This window comes from Ptychodera flava, chromosome 18, assembly GCF_041260155.1.
Source record: "Ptychodera flava strain L36383 chromosome 18, AS_Pfla_20210202, whole genome shotgun sequence".
NCBI classification, from domain to species: domain Eukaryota; kingdom Metazoa; phylum Hemichordata; class Enteropneusta; family Ptychoderidae; genus Ptychodera; species Ptychodera flava.
The window spans coordinates 18,821,066-18,842,511 of record NC_091945.1 but is presented as its reverse complement, the minus strand read 5'-3'; the positions used below and the strand labels follow the sequence as shown (position 1 = coordinate 18,842,511).

The 21,446-nt window shown below is 41.2% G+C and overlaps 3 protein-coding genes and 1 long non-coding RNA gene across 4 annotated transcripts; all 4 read left to right on the top strand.

Moving 5' to 3' along the window:
* The first annotated feature begins 1,757 nt into the window (after positions 1 to 1,757).
* On the top strand, positions 1,758 to 2,882 carry LOC139117640 (uncharacterized). The gene has a single exon (XM_070680881.1). The coding sequence runs from the start codon at positions 1,758 to 1,760 to the stop codon at positions 2,880 to 2,882; it is 1,125 nt and encodes a 374-aa protein (XP_070536982.1).
* Positions 2,883 to 4,097: 1,215 nt separating this feature from the next.
* Positions 4,098 to 5,297, top strand: LOC139117639 (uncharacterized). The gene has a single exon (XM_070680880.1). It carries the CDS (start codon positions 4,098 to 4,100, stop codon positions 5,295 to 5,297), a length of 1,200 nt encoding a protein of 399 aa, XP_070536981.1.
* A 118-nt stretch (positions 5,298 to 5,415) lies between these two features.
* On the top strand, positions 5,416 to 7,116 carry LOC139117637 (uncharacterized). The gene has a single exon (XM_070680879.1). It carries the CDS (start codon positions 5,416 to 5,418, stop codon positions 7,114 to 7,116), a length of 1,701 nt encoding a protein of 566 aa, XP_070536980.1.
* Positions 7,117 to 16,688: 9,572 nt separating this feature from the next.
* Positions 16,689 to 21,108, top strand: LOC139117069 (uncharacterized). The gene is made up of 4 exons (XR_011548450.1): positions 16,689 to 16,875; positions 19,269 to 19,300; positions 20,105 to 20,258; positions 20,970 to 21,108. It is a non-coding gene; the product is annotated as an uncharacterized lncRNA (long non-coding RNA).
* Positions 21,109 to 21,446: the final 338 nt, after the last annotated feature.

Here is a 21,446-nt window from a genome sequence, read left to right as displayed (position 1 = left end):
CCATTATGCGATGCGAAATGCGGACATGCCATTATGCGATGCAGAATGCCGACATGAGGAGTAGAAGCTTGAATTAGGCTACCTTTTCCAGCAAACTAGGGGGTCATCTCATATCCACAATGCACCGGTGTATTCGCAAACATGGTCGGCCTCGAATAAGAGTTTTGGATTTATAGTGTACGATCCTACGGTCTCTTGAGCTCCATGAAGGGTCTATGGTATTACGAACGAGCATCAGAGAAGTGCTTGTGTGCCCTTCTGTGGTAAGCTAGCAAGGACACCAGTTACTCAGAGTATACATATATGCCAAATGTCAAAATCAAGCAATCCGGTGAACTCTGATTTTATAAATCGCCATGTACGCTCGAGCATGGAGGTAGTAGGAGCATTCAATCTCTACTTCTCGATCTCAATTCATAACGTATGGATGATCAGTTTCACGATTTCTTCCAAAGAAAATATGTGAATGTCCATTGTCTTCTTTCTAACTCGAATGCTTTTGGAATAATCGACGACGATGTTGTCAGCCCTGTTCAGCTTGTCATTGGCGCCATTGATGTTCTGGCTAGCTCTGTGAATGATGGTTTTGAAGCCTGAGTACCATAATATTGAAACCAGCAAATTCCCGAGGACGGCCCTCGTTCAGCATTACTGAGGATCAAGTACCAAAAGTGTAATCAAAATGTTTTGAGGGCTGCACGTGACATTTGATGGCATATGTGTGTGTTTGCAGGAAAACTGAAGCATGATACGTGCTGCCCTTAGATGTGAACAACTTGCATATTATCCTCCTGTTGTTTGTGGCTGATATTAACAGTGATGGTCACTGTTGTTTGTAAAGGTAGCTTACTGTATTCAAGCGATGAAAATTTTGTGTAGTTCATTAAGTGAATTAACATGACCAGTATGCAGTCTATGAATTTTGATGTGAAAAAAGCGCCTGGCAAATTTGAACAAGGAGCAATGTTTGGGACCATCTCTAATGAGACATTGATTGTACCTGTTGTGTACACAGCGAATAAAGTATTAATTGATGTGCAAGTGACAGCACTCTGTCTGATCCATGCATAGTATTTTTGCTATATATTTTACAAAGGGTGGATAGCCACAGTTATTAAGACTTGGAAGAACAGTACCACACAATTTACAATAACAATAAATATATATGCATTTATTAACAATCGCTTAAACTTCATTCAATTTTCACAATACTCATACAAGTATGAGAACAGATGGCATTTGTGACTCTACCTCAGTGTAGATCTATAAACATAGTCTTTCATGTATCATTGTGTAGCAAATAACAAACATGACTACATGAAGTCATACTGTACTGTTCCAATGGGTGAAAAAATTCTGACCAGTGCAATAGTGTTCTGCCGAGCCGCGGCCTTGCGCCATTGCCGCAAAAATAAATTTAAGACCCCAAAAAAATCAATCATCGGGTCCGCAAGGTGTCGGGAACGAACTCTGAGCACAGTAAAAGTATCAAACTATCTGTCAATCATTACGTTAGTATTCACCTCCGGTCACGTGACTAAGAGTTATTAGATTTTAGAACTTTCTAGTGTTCATGGCGTGCAGACGTGCGTTGTCTTGCAGCGCCTCGTTGTACTTGCACTGAAACCAGTCAATAAAGCTCACGTTCAAGTTCAACCAGGTTTACGTCTTCCCTCTCTATCCATCTCACGAACCTAATCAACCACATAAACTTTGGTGCCGAGACCAGGATTGAATTGGATTAGGATAGGATAGACATGGCGACTGGACGGGAAGAAGCACCCAAGTTACAGAACGAGGGCAAAACTGCAGCAGCAGCATCAGGAGACCCAGGGCCCACCTCACGAGCATCGTCACAAACGTTCAGGGACGCTCACAGAAGACAAACTGTGAAACTACTTGGGATGGCAGACTCTGCGATTCGTGACGTCGAATCTAGCATCTCTGAGGAAACGAAAAAGGACAAACTGTTGGATTTACAAGGAATTATCAACAGTCTACACATGAAGGTTGACTACCTGCAGCGATTGGATGAAAACATACTTACATCGGCAAGACAAGACGAACTCATAAACCTCATCATAGAGGCAGACGACTACCTGCACGATACTCGCGTACAAATTTTGAAAAGGGAAAATACACTGAAACGGTTATCTACTTCTGAGTCTTCGTCAGCTACCCCAGTGACCCAGCGAGGAAAAACAACTCAGCTACCAAAGCTACAACTACCTACTTTCGAAGGTGACGTACTCAAATGGATAACATTTCACGATTCGTTCAAGTCAGCAGTCGGCAACGATCCAAACTTGACTGGAGTACAAAAGTTCCAGTATCTCAAAGCACAGCTACGCGAAGAAGCGTTGAAGTCGATCGAAGGACTCTCAATGACAGACGCAAACTACGAAAACGCACTTGATATTCTGATTAAACGGTATGGGCAAAATCATAAGATTATCTACGCACACATGTCAGCTCTTTGGGACTTACAGGCACCGAGTAGAGAAATTTCCAGTATGCGAAATTTCTACGATACATTGGAGACGCACGTGCGCGGTCTCAAGGCTCTTGGTAAGAGCGAAGATTCATACGGGGACTTGCTTGTTCCGATCATCATGCGGAAACTACCGGGCGAAACACGTACACAAATTTCGCGCGACCACGAGGATGAGTGGAATTTGTCGGACTTACGAAACGCTATACTCAAGGAAGTCGAAGCATTGGAAGACGGCTCACAGTCTGATTTATTCATGGGTTCAGAAACCTACAAATCTCGTGACATTGCATCACTGCAGCTTTTCATGCTCAAGGGAAAAAACCCCGCGAAAAACCGAAATGTGCGCTCTGCAATGGAAGTCATTATCCCAACAACTGTGACGTCATAACAGACATTGATAAGCGCAAGCAAATTGTTACACAGAAGAGATTGTGCTTTAATTGCCTCGGCAACCATGTAGTCAAAGTTTGCAAATCCAAGTCGCGCTGTAGAAAGTGTGGTAAGAAGCATCATACGTCGATATGCCACACACCCGTTGAAACGAAATCGACTGATCGTGTACAATTTGCAGGAACTGGCACTGACTATCAGTTTGGTTCAGTGATGTTGAAAACAGCTATCGCAGACGTACGGCATCCATCAAAACCACGCGTACAGACTACAGCGACAATTTTGTTTGATGAAGGGGCAACACGCTCATTTGTCACACAAGATCTCGCGGACAAAATCGGCGCAGTTACTACGTCTGCAGAGACAATAAATTTAGCTGTATTCGGCGACAAATCACCTCGGTCGAGAACTTTCAAAGTTACTAAACTAAGCGTCATCGCGGAAAACGGAGAAACCATTCCAATGAAAGCTTTGGTCGTACCAAAGATCGCTGCACCGCTACAGAATCAGCTGTCAAGGAAACTCGGCGAGTTAACTCATTTACGCGGACTGAAACTCGCTCACCCGCTTTCGGACTGCCCATCATTCGTCGTAGACATACTCATCGGGGCAGATTTCTACTGGGATTTTGTTGGCGACAAGATAATACGAGGTCCACCCACAGCGGTATCATCAAAGTTAGGCTATCTGCTCTCAGGTCCAGTACCCGGACGCGTGCATGGTCGCAGATCAGATTCTACATTTCTACTTTTGGATTCATCGGATGAACAACAATCGTTGCAACGTTTCTGGACATTAGAACACTCGGTATTACGGACGATCCACAAAGCGTCAAAAATGAACTGACATTCGAAACTTATCGGGACAGTTGTATCACCAGAGAAGGTGATCGATACTCTGCGAAGTTGCCATGGAAACAGGACCATGCTCCTCTCCCAACCAATTACGAGATTGCCGCCAAACGCACTCGTAATATGATTCGCCGCTTAGAACGGACATTCGGGACACTTACAATCGGATCATCAACGAACAAGAGAAGCGAGGCTTCATAGAACGGGTACCGATCGACGACGTCACTGTCGGACATTACATTCCGCATCACGCTGTAAAGAAGGATTCCCTGACAACACCCATACGCGTAGTCTACGATTGTAGTTGTCAGGCTGACCGCCAATCACCGAGCTTGAATCAGTGTATGGAGGCGGGACCACATATGCTAAATGATCTCGTCAGCATCTTGCTTCGTTTTCGATTGAACAGAACGGCCATAAGTAGCGACATAGAAAAGGCATTTCTGCACGTGGGACTTGATGCCGCTGACAGACAGTATACAAAGTTTTTATGGCTGTCTGATCCCGCAGACCCAGAAAGCGATCTCATTACGTATCAGTTCAAGTCAGTCTTATTTGGTGCTACCTGTTCACCGTTCATTCTGAATGCTGTCATCAGAACTCATTTGGACACATTCGATTCGGACACTGCAAACGCCATCAAGGAAGATATTTACGTCGATAATGTTTTGAGCAGTATCAACGGTGATGCGACTAGTTATCTCATCGAAGTGAACGATATAATGGAACAAGGCGGTTTCAACTTACGTGCGATATCAACGAACGATGCGACACTACGGACAATCGCTGAACGCAAAGGAACGTTCCATCCAGAAATGGCCACAAACCTTGTCGGCATGAAATGGAATACGGTTACTGACGAAATTGGCTATAAGGACAAGGATACAAAGCTTACAGATCAGAGTGACTGTGATACTTCAGAGTTACACACAAAACGCGAGGTCGTCAAACGCGTCGCTTCATTGTACGACCCACTAGGATACGTATCACCTGTCCACATCAGAGCGAAGATGCTTATCCAAGAAATCTGGAAATCAAATCTAGACTGGGATGAGTCTCTCCCACAAGAAATCGTTACTAATTGGCGAGAAATTAGAAACGACCTTGATCATGTGACTGACACTGTGTTGGCTAGACGATATTTTCCAGATTGCAATTCGGACAATAACGACTACGAACTCCACTGTTTCGCAGATGCCAGTATGAAAGGATATGGTTGCGCTACATATCTGGTCCATGATTCGAAATCATCACTCGTAATGGCGAAAAACAGGGTTGCTCCGATCAAAGAAATTACTCTGCCCAAACTGGAATTGATGGCAGCTGTAATCGGAGCAAGACTGACCAAGTTTGTACACACTGCACTGGCTAGCAGAATCAACATAACTAAATCTGTTCTATGGCTAGACAGTCAAATCGTGCTACACTGGCTTAGAAGTGACAAAACACTACCACGCTTCATCAGAAACCGAGTGAACGAATTCGCACAACAATACCGAATGCTACTTTCAAATACTGCCCGACGCGGGACAACCCAGCCGACGTCCTCACCCGGGTATTAACTCAAAGCAACTAAAGGAATCACAGCTATGGTGGAACGGACCGTACTGGTTGAAAACCGGTGACTGGCCAGTATCAAGGCTAATCACAGACACAGACGCGAACGAACAGGAAACCGCTATGGTAGTAAAGGCAAACCCTACTACAAACCACGCGAACGCAGACAAAACGCACACGGGAATTACCAAGATTATTGATGTTAATCGTTACAGTTCCCTAACTCGACTGCGTAGGATAACAGCATTAGTTCTACGTTTTGTCGGAAATCTGCGGAATCCTAACAATCGGGTAACCGGTGAAATAACCGCTAGAGAGATCAAAGCCGCAGAGAAACTTTGGATCATCGGCGTCCAATCAGAGTGCTACGCAGATGAACTCAGACTGCTCAAATCAAACGAGAGAAAACACGGACAACTCGTCAAACAGTTGAAACTCTTTCTAGACGAAGATCACATTGTCCGCTGTGGAGGTCGTCTTCACAACTCGCCGCTGACGGAAACAGCAAAATTTCCTGCATTGATACTGAAGTACCATCACTTCACGCGCCTCATCGTGTTGTATCATCATCGTCGTTCCAAGCACATCGGCTTACAAGGAACAGTCACAACACTACGCCAATACTATTGGATACCAAGTATTCGCATTGTTGTGAAATCAGTCACACGTCATTGCGTCACTTGCAAATTCGTAATCGGACAATCATATCAGGCACCTATAAGACCACCACTACCCAAGATGAGAGTTACCGATCACCCAGCATTTACCGTAACAGGTGTCGATTTTACAGGGGAACTCTACGTTAAATCAGAAGTCAGCAAGGAAACCAAACGCTATGTTTGTTTATTCACCTGCGCTACGACACGTGTTGTACACTTAGAATTGGTGGAAAACATGAGTACTGGTGCATTTGTACGAGCATTTCGTCGCTTCGCTGCTCGACGCTCATTACCACATCGCATGTTGAGTGACAACGCATCAACATATCATGCAGCAGCGAAGGAAATTCACGAAATCATGAACTCTCCGTCTGTAAGGGGATTTCTCGCGAACCACCTCGTCCAATGGGACTTCATACCGAAGCGAGCCCCCTGGTTCGGGGGGTTCTGGGAACGGTTGATTGGCATTACAAAATTATGCCTGAAGAAAGTACTGCGACGAGCTTTCATATACGAAGATGAGCTGAGAACACTACTCACAGAGATCGAAGCAGTAATTAACGATCGGCCACTGACTTACGTGTACGGCGACTGCAACGAACCCCTACCTCTAACTCCGTCGCAACTCATCGTCGGCCGAACAATTACCACTTTACCGTACGACGACATCAACGTCGACGAACTACGCGATCCAAACTACATGTCGCAAACCGTCTTGGAGAAGAGATCTCATCGTCTTTCAAGACTTTTAGAGCAATTTCACGCTCGTTGGAGCAACGAATACTTGACTGCACTGAAGGAAAGAGACTTTAATTGCGTGAGGGGCTCCACTACGAATGAAATTAAAGTCGGAGACGTCGTACTCATACACGACAGTCTGAAGAAACGTGCGCAATGGAAACTAGCCATTGTACAGAAACTGAACGCTGGCAACGACGGGTTAGTTCGCTCAGCTGAAATTAAAACGGCAAATGGACCTAGCAACCGACCTATCACCAAATTACATCCCCTTGAAATAAACACTGGCGATGTCAACGGAACCAGCCCATCAACAGATGATTGCGCTACAACTAATCACATCCGACGCTCATCCAGACGAGCAACAAAGGAGGCTATGAGACGAATCAAGGAGTGGAATAGAGTAATTGCCACGGATGAACGATGACAATAACGTCGTATTGAGTTTCATGTGTTAACTTTATCAGAACTTTGACGGACAGTTCTCGTGCAAAGAAATAGTTATGCTTGCAACTTTTCATGTTTCAATAGTTCATTGAATTTCATATTTGTTGAGTTAAGTAAACTGATATTTCGCGGGCCGGAGTAAATGTCGGGAACGAACTCTGAGCACAGTAAAAGTATCAAACTATCTGTCAATCATTACGTTAGTATTCACCTCCGGTCACGTGACTAAGAGTTATTAGATTTTAGAACTTTCTAGTGTTCATGGCGTGCAGACGTGCGTTGTCTTGCAGCGCCTCGTTGTACTTGCACTGAAACCAGTCAATAAAGCTCACGTTCAAGTTCAACCAGGTTTACGTCTTCCCTCTCTATCCATCTCACGAACCTAATCAACCACACAAGGCGCAGCGCGCCATCATCAGTCCCACTAAACTTTCGGTAAAAAAATGCACTTATTTACGTACTATACGCGAAAGGCCAAACGCGGAAGTATACATTCCACGCTGCTCATGCGTGCATGCTGCTCGTGAGAACATGAGACGTGTTGCTTCCATAGCAACCTTCAGTGATTTTTTATTTGCATAATCGCGAACTCGGTTGACTAGATTCAAGTCAGCCACTCAGCGTCTCTGTTAAATTCAATGCCTCACAGTACTCTCTGGAAAGGAAAATTGCTTCCGTGAATAAATCAAAACACCGAGGCAGAACAATTCTTAGTTTCTTTGGACCAATTCCGCCCTAAAAAGGCAAATCCAACAACCGGACGAGTGAAGACAATACGATCGAACATGACATCGTGTCTCAGCTGTTTACATCCTCAAAACTGAAAACCAATGCACGCCGCTGCCATCCACATCGGAAACACGGAAACGCATCAGTCAGAAACAGAGCAGTCTCAAAACATTGAGCAGCCATGCATCGGAAACTCAGCCTTCATTGAGGCAGGCCAGTGTTTCCGTTAACGCAAAATCCTGCGCATTTTACGCAAAATTGTTCTGAAATACGCAAAAAAATCATGACTGTGTAAACTAATACGCATTGAGAAATGCCGCCCCATGACACTACGTACTTGCCGCACTGCGTGTATTGCATTGTATTGCCTGAATGTGGTTCAATGCAGGACAAAATTAGAACATATGCACCTGCTTGCAAGTGACATTTATCATGATATTGCAACATTTTAGATTTTAGCAGACCGCAGCATTTTATGCAACATTGTATTTCATCATCACAAAACGTCACGTCAATCAGTTCTGTACAGACAATGGCACAGATGCAAAAAATTCGAGAATCGATCGAGTCTACGTTGAACTTGTTGGTAACACAATACAGTTGGTCGTTACGTCGCATGTTATTTGGAAAGTGTTTACGGATGACCATTTAGAATCTCTCGGGTTGCATTCTTGAGAGGTCCCGCTGGACTTTGAACAGTATCTGCTTTTTGTTGCCCTTTGAAAACACTAACTTCACAGTCAGAAGGTCTTTCTTTGAACATGAACTCATTGGGCTGCTCAACGATCATATACGGGACTTGCATCACGGCATGGCAAGCGTTCGGCTACACCTTGAAGCTCCCCAGGTTGTTGTTTTTTATTAATAGAGCATGCGCATTACAGGAAACCCTCCAAGTTCTACAGAAAAGACTGCCCAACTCACTTCAGATACTGATTCCTTAGCCGTACGCATTTTGAATACATTTTAGGGACCGTCTCAGATTGTCACAGAAGTTCAAAAAGCGAAATTCATTCGTTTAGGGGGGAGGGGGTTTGACCTCCGTTCAATTAGTGAACTTCACTTTCGCACTTTTTATTTTGTGATCACAAGTTTTCGTGTGTTTATTTTAAATTAAAGAAAAACTGCACACTCTTGCCAACAATTTGTAACTGTTTCCATCCCGTTTGTGCCACAAACACAATTTACCAATAATAACATTGTATCCTAAAACCTTTCATTCATCAAATTATACAAAGACAAAAGTATCATTTTTTAAAATGTGCTATTATAATTTATGAGCGTCTGCTCTAACCACTAGATGTCTTTATTCTCATTTGTAATGCACCTGGTCATAGTCGTTGTAATATGATTGAACATGCCTTGGCCCCCTTGTCAAAGTTTCTCGCTTATTTACCGCCCCTACCAAGTACAAATTGCGTGTTCACAAAGACAAAGAACAGCACAAGAGATGCAAAAAGGGAAAGTAAAATAAAATGAAATTTTTATGCGGTAAAATGCCCTGTTAGCACTCAAATCTGATCGATTACTTTAATTGTAATGTGGCAAGGGGCATACGTCTTTAGTAGCTGTAGCAAAATGCAACATGTACTCTCAGGTAGACATGAACATTTCGCACTTTTGAAGTTTCGTTTAGGGGGAGGGGGAGGGGGTTAAGATCTAAACGAAGAAATTTCGTTTCTTGAACTTCTGCGACAATCTGAGACGGTCCCTTAAGCGAATAAAAACTCAGTTGCGTAAAATCATACGCAAGTTTTGAAATTGTCACACAGGCATGTTCGACGTCTTCATGAAAAATGGTTACGTGATTTCAGCTGGCTCCACAACGATGCCAAAAACAACCAAATGACTTGCAAAGTATGCATAAAGCATAATAATAAACGAAATACGATGACCTGATACAACATGAATTCCGAACGAGTACTCTTACTCGCCTTGTAGACTGCAGGTAGAACCATAAAATCGCAGCACTCATGGAATCTGCGAGTTCGAACTTCGAAACAACAACACGGGTATGGCACGTAATAAAGTGTATAACTGTCTTGAGAATGACCCCCTTTTTTCAACAGCGACCCACTTTTTGAGCTTCCATGGGCCCTCAGACCCCACTGATGCAAAAGCTTGGCAGAACACTGCAATAGAGGTTAAATGTCAAGTATTTCTTGTATATTTTAAAATTGAGTGCTGTGTCATGGTATCAAAATTATGACAGTTAAAAATCACACACTTTACATGCAGTAAATTTGGCTTGTGTGTACTTATCATAAAATTGTACAAAGTGTGGTATTGTCTTTCTTTAGATATAGTAAGTGGTTAGTCTCTCTTTCCCAGACTTTGTTTGCTGCACTGATATTGAAATCCAAATTTAATCTTTAAAAATCTTTGTCCTAAGTGAACTGAGTTTCCTTGTGTCATCCTTACTTTGAGCACTTTCAAGTTGGCAAAGGCATTTACATCGGTTACATTGTTTGGCAACCAGTTGGGTTTTGCGTTACACCTACCATTACCAGCGAAATCTAAATAACCATGACATGGTGTTCAGAATTCATCTTTAGAAAAACCAAAAACCATTTAAAACTTTGCTCATAGTATCATCATTGCAAGCATCTGAAACCATGGCAACTGCCTGGGCCTGCCAACGCAGCTTGCAGCTTTAATTTATATATATAAGTTGTCGTATATAATATGAGTATGATGTGTACATTGCCAACAAAACTTTTATCTACTGATTTTTTGGCATCTTGGTCTTTTGTCAACAATAAACGCACTAGCAATGGTGATAATCTGATGACAGCAGCCACAGATTAGCAACTTACAACTTGCTTGCTTTCCTTAGTGCAATAGGCAGTCACACTCATGATGAAACAGCATGAGATTATCACAGGACAAATACATGACACTATGCATGCAGTTATAGCCTGTATAGAGGAAACTAGGGTTAATGATACAGTGTCACAGAGTGAAGAGAACCACCTCAACAAGAAATCTTCAGAAAACCAGTTTTATAAGACCAAGACCCTTTGGTTGATGGTATAAATCTTCATTGGCAATACATATCATACTCCAAACTATCAAAATAAACAACACAACAAGAAACTTGTGGTGGGACCCATACACCCCCAACTCTGGTGGCAGTATGGGCCACACTTATACCCAGTGATATGGACTTAATAAGTTTGACATGTGTAGTGATTTTAAACCAGGCTTAACTTATTCAAGGGGAAAACCTCATCAGTCTTGTTCTGCAAGCATACGAAGCACAGAGTATGTAATGCCATAAACTGTCAATCACTAAAAACCTAGCAACATGTGTGAATTGGTAGATGTTTGCAATTTCTTTGTATCAGATATGGTTCAAATATATGTTTGCTCTTTACCACAAAATGCTCAGAATAGGGATAGTATAAAGTGTATGATTTACTAGACTTATCACAAGGCCCGAGTAATTACATTCTTGGATTTGCATTCACACATGCACATGTTTTTTGGAGGTTTCATGAACAAAGAACACTGTATTTGAACACCAGTAGGACTTTACCCTTAGCTTTTTGCCTACAAATCTATGAATTTTAGCTACTACTCTGTGAATATGTGACAAGGTAACATATTGTAGGTACAGTATCTGTCGTAGTTATATTGGTATGCTTGTCTGTCTGTCCATCAACCGTGAAAGTTGAAAAGTGCTGTGTTCATTACTCTGATAGTTGCTGTGAAGGTATGTAAGGGGATTGGGACAGATTATTTTTGTGTAGCATTGGAGATATGCAAATGAGCTGTACAAACTGCAAAATAGTAAATATAAAGAGAGATTTCGAAACCTCAAATAGCCTCGACATTTAGTGTCTATAACCTCAGGGATGATTTGAGCCAGATTTGCTCAAATTGCAATGAAACTACAAATGTTTTAAATTTTTAGGCAATTTTCTCCATTCTGAAAATTCACTTTCTTAGGAATCACCTGTGTGATTAATTAAAAATTTTTATGCACCTCGAATGCAAATAATTGGCATGATACTTCTACATATATTTGCATGACATAACCCTACTGGCAGATCGACATCTGTAACACACGAATTTGATACAGCATTTCTAGACATATCAACTAATTATGAAAATTCATTAAATATGCAACATAGCAATCAATTGACTTGATACTGCTTAATGACTTCTCACAGTATTACAGTACTGGAAGATCAACATCTGTATCATGTTTCATCAAATTTGATGCAGTATTTCTGGACAAAGCCCCCTAATTAGGAAAGTTCATTAAATATGCAAAATAGCAATTAATTTGAATGACACCACAAAGTGTCTTTGCAAACTTATATGACACTGTGTGCTAAAGATCTATACCAAGTTTCATCAAATTTGCTGCAGTATTTCTATACATATCACCCTAATTACAAAAGTTCATCAAATATGCAAATTAGCAATTAATTGATGCAATACTGACTGTGTGCTATCAGAGCTCTGTGTGACAAACATCTTCACAAAGTTTCATCAAATTTAGTGCAGTCGCTTTAGAAATAGAGCTCTTTTTCAAAAAGTCATTGTCAATGACATAGTCCCCGCTTTCTCAATAAAATGACCGTCACACGGCCATATTTTGTCAGATCGCAAAACAATTTGATGTGCATATGCCTGACATAAGGAGTAACCCGTGTACCAAGTTTGAATGAAATCACTCCAGACGTCTCTGAGACATCTCCATGAACGGATGCACGCACGCACACGACCAAAACTATAAGTCCCCCTGGACAGTATCCGTGGGGATATAACACAGAATCTTTCCGCACAATTTAGCAGCATTCTTCAGCAGTGACATGAAACAAAAGTTCAGCATTTAAGTTTGCAACAATGTAACTAAACATGAAAAAATAGAGTGCAAATGCATGTGTTACATGTAATTGCAAGACATTGGTGTCATATCAGTTTAATCCATGTGCAATTGCTTACCAACAAGTTCAAAAAGTTGATAGTTGAAAGACAGATGCATTGTGGATGTAAGGTGACCCCCTAGCTTGCTGAGAAAAAGGTAGCCTAATTCAAAGCTTCTACTCCTCATGTCGGCATTCTGCATCGCATAATGGCATGTCCGCATTTCGCATCGCATAATGGCATGTCTGCATTTTGCATCGCATAATGGCATGTCCGCATTTCGCATCGCATAATGGCATGTCTGCATTTTGCATCGCATAATGGCATGTCTGCATTTTGCATCGCATAATGGCATGTCTGCATTTCGCATCGCATAATGGCATGTCTGCATTTTGCATCGCATAATGGCATGTCCGCATGTTGCATCGCGGGTCTTCATTGCGCATGATCAAATGCAACTTCGCATTGAATGTCCCCATAGCAAATTCTCGCATTCTTCATGTAAGAATGTCAAGTCTGCATGTCCAAATATTCGCATTTTGTACCTCATCATGGCATTTCGTAATTATGAATGTCAAGTCTGCATGTCCAAATATTCGCATTTTGTACCTCATCATGGCATGTCGTAATTATGAATGTCAAGTCCGCATGTCCAAATATTCGCATTTTGTACCTCATCATGGCATGTCGTAATTACGAATGTCAAGTCTGCATGTCCAAATATTCGCATTTTGCATCTCATCATGGCATGTCGTAATTACGAATGTCAAGTCTGCATGTCAAATATTCGCATTTTGCATCTCATCATGGCATGTCGTAATTGCGAAAGGCATGTCGTAATTACAAATGGCATAGCTTAATTTTGGCAGGCATTCAACGCCATAATACCTAGGTATATGTCGAGATGAGCCGGCGAGGCCTTACGTTGCATGACTATCTTGCTTGGACTCTGGACGATATTATACTTCATGTACAAAACATCCAATATTACACGATTATGCGACACTAGCCCTGCGTACGATGCTGTTCCGGGCGTTATGCGGCCTCCAACCACACGGGCCGTTTGATCATATCCTTCAAATCCGTGTCTGGGATTTCCTTTGTGTTCCTTTGGGGGGTTTTTTATGCACTATTGAAGGTGTTTGACTAAGGTGCTTTTCGAGGAATTGTAATTGTAGCGCCATATACCTTGAATCATGGAGACTCTAAGAAAAAATCGCAGACGTGGATTTGAAGGGTATTGCTAACGCTTGTCAATGCATAATTTCAACCAGAAATCTTGCAGCGTGTTCGCTATAGGGAGGAAAAACCGAATTTTGGAAGGTTCAGCAAACCGCTTGTCACGTGACTATTATGCAAATAATGACTGTGTACTGAGCTGGGTCGGATTTCCAAATATCAGGGCTTTCAGAATATATATACTTTGTTAGGGTTTGGAACTTCTATAACTGAGAAAAAATAAAAATCTGAAAGTGTCTATCGTACGCATGGCTATATGTGTATACTTCTATCCTCCTACAAGTTGGTCAGGGCCCGTGAGATTCCGCATGTGAACTTAATTCAGTGAAATAACGAACGTCTGGGGCAACTGACAAAGTTGTTTACGCACTTTGCGGGTGGGCAGTCTGTCCGTATTAGCTGGCTGCAAACGGACAGGTGGGTAATTTTTCCCATTCAGTTAGCGGTCCAGGACAGTCTCTCGCTCAGCAGGCAGCATTAAAGGCCCAATAGCTTTATTGTTTAGCATTATTTTTGTGATTTTACTTCCAAACTAAAACAAGTTCGTGGGAATGTACTGATTGTGGGGTGTTTATACAAGTATAATAAACTCTCCACTGGGACTGCATGTGCAATTTTGAGCAAAATAAATAATAAACGTTTGCCCAAACAAAAAAATGACGCCCTCATGCAAATAAAGCAAAAAAACACTGTAGGTCGTGCATATATGCATTGGAATCCTTACAGAAACTTGCAGGGAATTGGCAGGGTATCTGCCAACAAAAGAGACTGGGAAAAAATTTGACAGGGTAGCGGAAGACAAATCACTAGAAAGTTATACTAAACCTTCATGAATAAATGGTTCGAAGATATCCATAACGCTATCTTCAGAATAATTGACACGGCCTCATTGATTGGGTATGAGAGGGATTTAACCCTAGAAAATATGTTGCACACCCTTTACTAGACTCTAATCGAGATGGTGATGAAATAAAGCCAGTTGGCTTGAATCCACTTTGACCACTCTGACCTTCATGTTTTCTTTTCAACCTGAGACAATATGACACACACACACACACACACACACACACACACACACACACACACACACACACATATATATATTATATATTATATATATATATATATATATATATAATATATATAACATGTATATATAAATGTATGTATGTATGTATGTATGTATGTATGTATGTATGTATGTATGTATGTGTATGTATGTATGTATGTATACTAAGTTTTAGAGGGAACCTTGAATGTGAGAGATTTCTCGTGCATTTTTGTGAAACTAAACATGGCATTGAACTAAAGGAATAGTTATGTTGACGTAGACAAAACTCCCAGCTGGCTCGAGGTAAAAGTAGCAGAGGAACTCAATGCATAAAGTACGCCTTCTCCGCTCTGCAGTAGATGCACAAAATAATGCCACTGAAAAAATGCCAAAAGTTATACAGAAACTATTTTTTACTTTTTGAAAAATTTTCATTATGTTTTTACCAGTGATTTACAAAATAGGTCTTCGGCAAACTTCAAATAAGTTATAGGAATGTATACAGATTTAATATATGAAGTTCAAAAAAATATTCAACTTTACATTGAAGTTGTAGCCCTTTCCTATAGAGTCTATGTGACTCAGGTAACAGTACTATAAATGAAGGTCAAAAGACCCTGCGTTGAAAGATTGTTTTGTTTTCAGAGAACCTGCTGCTTATTCATAATTTCTTTGGCGAAAACTGGAAGAGGGGTACATGTACATTCAGTTGAAAGCAAGTCGTGTATGACCATCACTGAGAATGTTCAGTTCATATCTGGTCTGCTGTGACATGAAGGCGCCTTGACACTTGTCTCATGAGCAGAGCTTGTTAATCATTTGGTCATTTGAATATCTATTATATTCTTTGGGCTACATCTCCAGAATTGTTTCACCTTTTCTTTTATCAGTCTATCATCCCATGGGCGTTAACACAATTACAGGATGAGCACAATACCGTTCTAGAGTCCTTAACTCGCCCTCAGTGAGTCATTTACTCTACCCGGTGTAGCAATCCTCAGATAGTTAGTCCATTACCCTAAGCACTGGTCCACAGCGTCTCCAATATCTGGGTAACTTTACATTTTGCATATACTCTCGTCATATTAAACACCTATTGCCTGGTCATGAGGGCTATAGCGCCCGTCTATTACCCCGAGGGGCCGTGTGTTACCAGAAACTCATCGCTATTCCCCGAGGCCGTAGGCCGAGGGGTATAGCGATGTGTTTCTGGTAACACACGGCCACGAGGGGTAATAGACGAGCGCTATAGCCCGAATAAAGACCAGGCTATAGGTGTTTTATAACACACCACATGCTCATGTTGTATTGTTATATAATTTTTAATGTGTTTTAATATTTTTCACCGCAACAATCTATTGTGACAAGTTTACTGGGCGATGTCTCCACAGCGGTTTCAGTGATACGTGGTACCACTTTCTTTTAAAAAATATTCTAAGCATACCTAGCGACATCCTTAGTTGCACTTTAATCTTTTCCGTCGATGTGCTGTTCAAGTTCCTACGCTGTTGGAATGTTGGAAAATGTTGGAAAATCTGTTTTAGAGAATGTGTCGTTACCTATCCCGGACGCACAGTACCTTCCAGTGCAGCGGTAGAAGTTGCAACTGAAAAATGACCTGAGGGCAGCGCTGCCCGCAGGGCAGCTCAAAGCCGAGTAAACATGTGCACAACAATCAATGACGTCACAAATTATTTGAAAATTGTACCCATCCGCGTAAGCGCGGCAAGAACCCAAGCACGCTGCAGAGAGCATACCCGTATCCGTACCCGACCCTGCACTGTGACAGAACGATCTTGAAAATAGCGTGCTGGTGTTATTTCAAATGACTGAAGTGTGAAGGTAAGTCAAATTTCCCGAGACAAGTTTAAAATACATAATATATCAACAAGTTTGCCATCATCACACGGTCAACTTGCAAAACGTAGTTGATATTGCATGGTGGTATTACTTCGTAATACATCTATGGTCGATGGTCTATGGTCAGTATGGTGCATTAAACCTGATCGCGGATAGCAGCAATCTTTGAAGCGGCGGTCGCTAGCAAGGCTTGATGACTTTTTACACGACTTGGTACGCTTTGTACGCAGTAGGGTCTTGTAAGAAGTCATGTTGGCGAGCGACCGCCGCTACAGTACATTTGCCTAATCATTGCAGCTTGGTCGCAGAGTGCCCTGATGGAAATAGCATCATAATCAAGCGTCTCCCAGTGAGTGCAGACAAACAATTAAAACTTTTCACATTTCAGAAATTGCATATTCTTTGACCTCCATAGTGAATATCTACCAATATGCCCCGAAAGCAGTGATATATTTGTGCTGCCCTCAGGGCAGACATACATTTTCTATCCTCATAGCATTGCATTAAGTGTCTAGCTACCAATCTGCCCTGAGGGCAGCAATATCATCAGAGCTGCCCTCAGGGCAGACATGTACATTTGCTATGCTATCTACCAATCTGCCCTGAAGGTAGCAATATATCAGAGCTGCCTTCAGGGCAGACATATATTTCCTATCCTTACAGCATCGCACAGTATCCTTACAGCATTGGATATGTGTATATCTACCAATGTGCCCTGAGGCTGAGGGCAACAATATTTCAGAGCTGCCCTCAGGGCAGACAAACATTTCCTATCCTTACAGCATTGCATAGTGTATATCTACCAATCTGCTCCGAGGGCAGCAACATTTCAGAACTGCCCTTAGGGCAGACATACATTCCTTATGTCATGAATCTGCCCCAAGGGCAGCAATATATCATAGCTGCCCTCAGGGCAGACATATATTTCTCATCCTTGCAGCATTGCATAGTAATATGTAGCAATCTGCCCTGCAGGCAGCAATATTTCAGAGCTGCCCGTAGGGCAGACCTACATTTCCTATGCTATCTATCAATCTGCCCTGAGGGAAGCAATATTTCAGAGCTGCCCTCAGGGCAAACATACATTTCCTATCCTTACAGCATTGCATAGTGTATATCTACCAATCTGCTCCGAGGGCAGCAGTATATCAGAGCTGCCCTCAGGGCAGACATGTATTTATTATCCTTGCAGCATTGCACAGTATCCTTACAGCATTTGATAAGTGTATATCTACCAATCTGCCCTGAGAGCAGCAATAACCAGAGCTGCCCTTTGGGCAGACATATACATTCCCTATGCTCTCTATCAATCTGCCTCAAGGGCAGCAATATATCATAGCTGCCCTCAGGGCAGACATGTATTTTCTATCCTGACAGCATTGTTTAGTGTATCTCTACCAATCTGCCCTGAGGGCAACGTTTCAGAGCTATCCTCAGGGCAGACATACATTTTCCATCCTTATAGCATTGCATAGTGTGTATCTACCAAACTGCCCTTTGGGCAGTAATATGTATGAGCTGCCCTCAGGGCAGATATACATTTCCTGACCTTACAGCATTGCACAGTGTATATTAGAGCTGCCCTATGGGTAGACATACATTTCTTATCCTATCTACCAATCTGCCCTGAGGGCAGCAATATATCAGAGCTGCCCTCAGGGCAGACATACATTTCGTATCTTTCAGCTTTGGACATGTGTATATATATTGCACTAATCTGCCCTGAGGGCAGCAATATATCAGAGCTGTCCTCAGGGCAGACATACATTTTCCATCCTTATAGCATTGCATAGTGTGTATCTACCAAACTGCCCTTTGGGCAGTAATATGTATGAGCTGCCCTAAGGGCAGATATACATTTCCTGACCTTACAGCATTGCACAGTGTATATTAGAGCTGCCCTAAGGGTAGACATACATTTCTTATCCTATCTACCAATCTGCCCTGAGGGCAGCAATATATCAGAGCTGCCCTCAGGGCAGACATACATTTCGTATCTTTCAGCTTTGGACATGTGTATATATATTGCACTAATCTGCCCTGAGGGCAGCAATATATCAGAGCTGCCCTCAGGGCAGACATACATTCCTAAGCTATTTACCAATCTGCCCAGAGGGCAGCCATATATTTCCTATCCTTACAGCGTTGCATAGTGTATATGTACCATCTACCCTGAGGGCAGTTCTCAGGGCAGATCTCGACATACATTTCCTATCCTTACAGCATTCCATAGTGTATTTCTACCAATCTGCCATGAGGGAAGCAATATCTTAAAACAAGAATAAAGTTGTGTATAATGTGAGTTGTTGTTTGTCATTACATTTATCATATTGCGTACATTTTTTAAGAATGATATGTTTGTAAATCTTTTCCAGATCAACTATATACAGCAAAATGACCCTGAAAGGTAAGTTTTTTCCCAGCCTGATGAATATTCCACTCCCTTAGCTGTGCTGTGACACATACACATATCTTATATCAAAATTTCTTGCAGGGAAAGCTTTTTGAAAAAAACAGTTGTTCAGTTGCTTTAATATAAATTTTACACATTCCTATATATAATTCAGATTAGCTGTGATGAAGTGTGCATATCTTCTGTTACTGATATTAAATTATTATGGACAGCAAAACCACGAGGTGTTTACGCGGGAACTCAAACGTGATCATGGACTTAAATACTTGACCTTTGGTGGTGGTCTGGTGCTTGCAAAATAACTATAAATACAGCCAAATTTTACAATTTATAGCTCTTTTTACAAATCATTACTTAGCATAAACTTTCATCTAATTAACTTTAAATTTTCATCATGTCACCATAAAATGGTAGATACTTGGTATCTCCATGTTTATAATTTTGTGGTTGGTATTGTCAATGACCTTTGAGGAAGTTTATTATTGCAATAGGAAGTTTCAAAGGAAACTAATGAATTAATCAAGTTTAGAAAAATTTACATGTAGCTCAGAGTTCAATGACAATTTGATAATAAGCATACCGGTATATCAAACAGTATTTGTGCCACTGTAAGCAGCAGCTCCAAAGATAGTTTCTGTACTTCTATACTTCAAATCTTTTGAATATACAATATGAGTGGGTAAAAGTTTGGAGGGGAGAACCATACATTTGCCTTGTAGCTTCAGAATTGCCAGGAGTCGAGACCCTATCCATCCTTGTGATCATCCATTTGTAATACGAAAATTTGATTTTTAACAGGGAGACCCTTGCTGAGCTATCTTCAAGGCTAAAGGGAGCATACCATGAGGCAGATTTGGTCACACATGGAAAGACCACTCCAATGATTGTCACAGTCTCAAAATTATTGTCCAAAGTTGCAGATTGTGAAAGGAGGGTGTGTCTCGATGTCCTGGTAAGTGTTAGTTCACATATGATGTATTTATAACAATAAGTACAATAGTTTGTTTTGCTGTGTGTAAATTCCTGTACTGAGCATGGTATACTGCTTCCTATACATCGAATTGGAATGTGATTGGCGCAGTGGTTTCCGAGATATGCAATGTTTACAATTTTACAAAATTCAAAATGGCCGCCATGTCACGTGACTCCAGTGAAAATATGGTATTCCACAGTAAATGCCACTCATCTCTACACTCATTTACTTATTGGTCTGTAGTTGGCCTTGTATGCTTTGTATCCACCTCTGTAAATCAAAAGATGCACAACACCGTTTGCTATCTAAAATCAAACAATTGTTCTTGCCTAGAGCTAAAAGCAGATAGTATCAGTACAAGTGGTTGAGGGTTAATTAAATTGAGCCATGCATCCCTCCTTTTTATGGAAAGGAGGATGTACTTCAGCCAAATGGTATCAAAGGCTGTATTACGCTACACCTCTATGGCAAATGACACCCTGATCAATGTGTTCCATGCCAATACAAAGTACATCATGTATTTTGAGCATTTGTATGTCACTTGTATATCCTTGTGAATCAGAAAATAAGCAAGTTTTTCTCATTTTTAAGTGTGTATCAGTGCTTGGTATAGTCACAGCAATACATTTTTTGAAAACATAAAAACTACAGTTAAAACTGACTAATTGTTACCACACTTTTATTTTTCAGACTTCCAAGAAAGAGAAAACTGGCTGAATGGCATCATCAGACCAAGATCATCATAACATTTTGCCTGGCTTTGTAGACTTCTCAAACAGATGTTTTAGTACTGTTATGCTAATAAAACAGTTAATGAATTGACTTGAAATATCAGTGTATTTGTTTTAATAATGTGGTCATGCCAAGTAATGTCCACATATGAGTGTTCTATTTATGATTTATTTCAGAAGTTACATTTGGGTTTATTATCATTTCTTGAAATGATTATATACCCAAATGTAACTTCAGAAATAAATCATAAATTGGACTTTCAATTCAAAATCATAATACATAGAAAACTAGAACAGATAAGAACTGAATATACTCGTTTGGTTTAGAACAGCCAACTACATAATTGCTACAATTAACAAGCGACCTAGCGGCTGATATAGCTCCGCTGTGTTTTATAGAGAACAACTATTTTTGACACATGTTGATGAAGGAGGT

Bases quoted from the DNA above. Each gene is read 5' to 3' on its own strand.
- LOC139117640 (XM_070680881.1), top strand. From the start codon at position 1,758: ATGGCGACTGGACGGGAAGAAGCACCCAAGTTACAGAACGAGGGCAAA.
- LOC139117639 (XM_070680880.1), top strand. From the start codon at position 4,098: ATGCTAAATGATCTCGTCAGCATCTTGCTTCGTTTTCGATTGAACAGA.
- LOC139117637 (XM_070680879.1), top strand. From the start codon at position 5,416: ATGGTAGTAAAGGCAAACCCTACTACAAACCACGCGAACGCAGACAAA.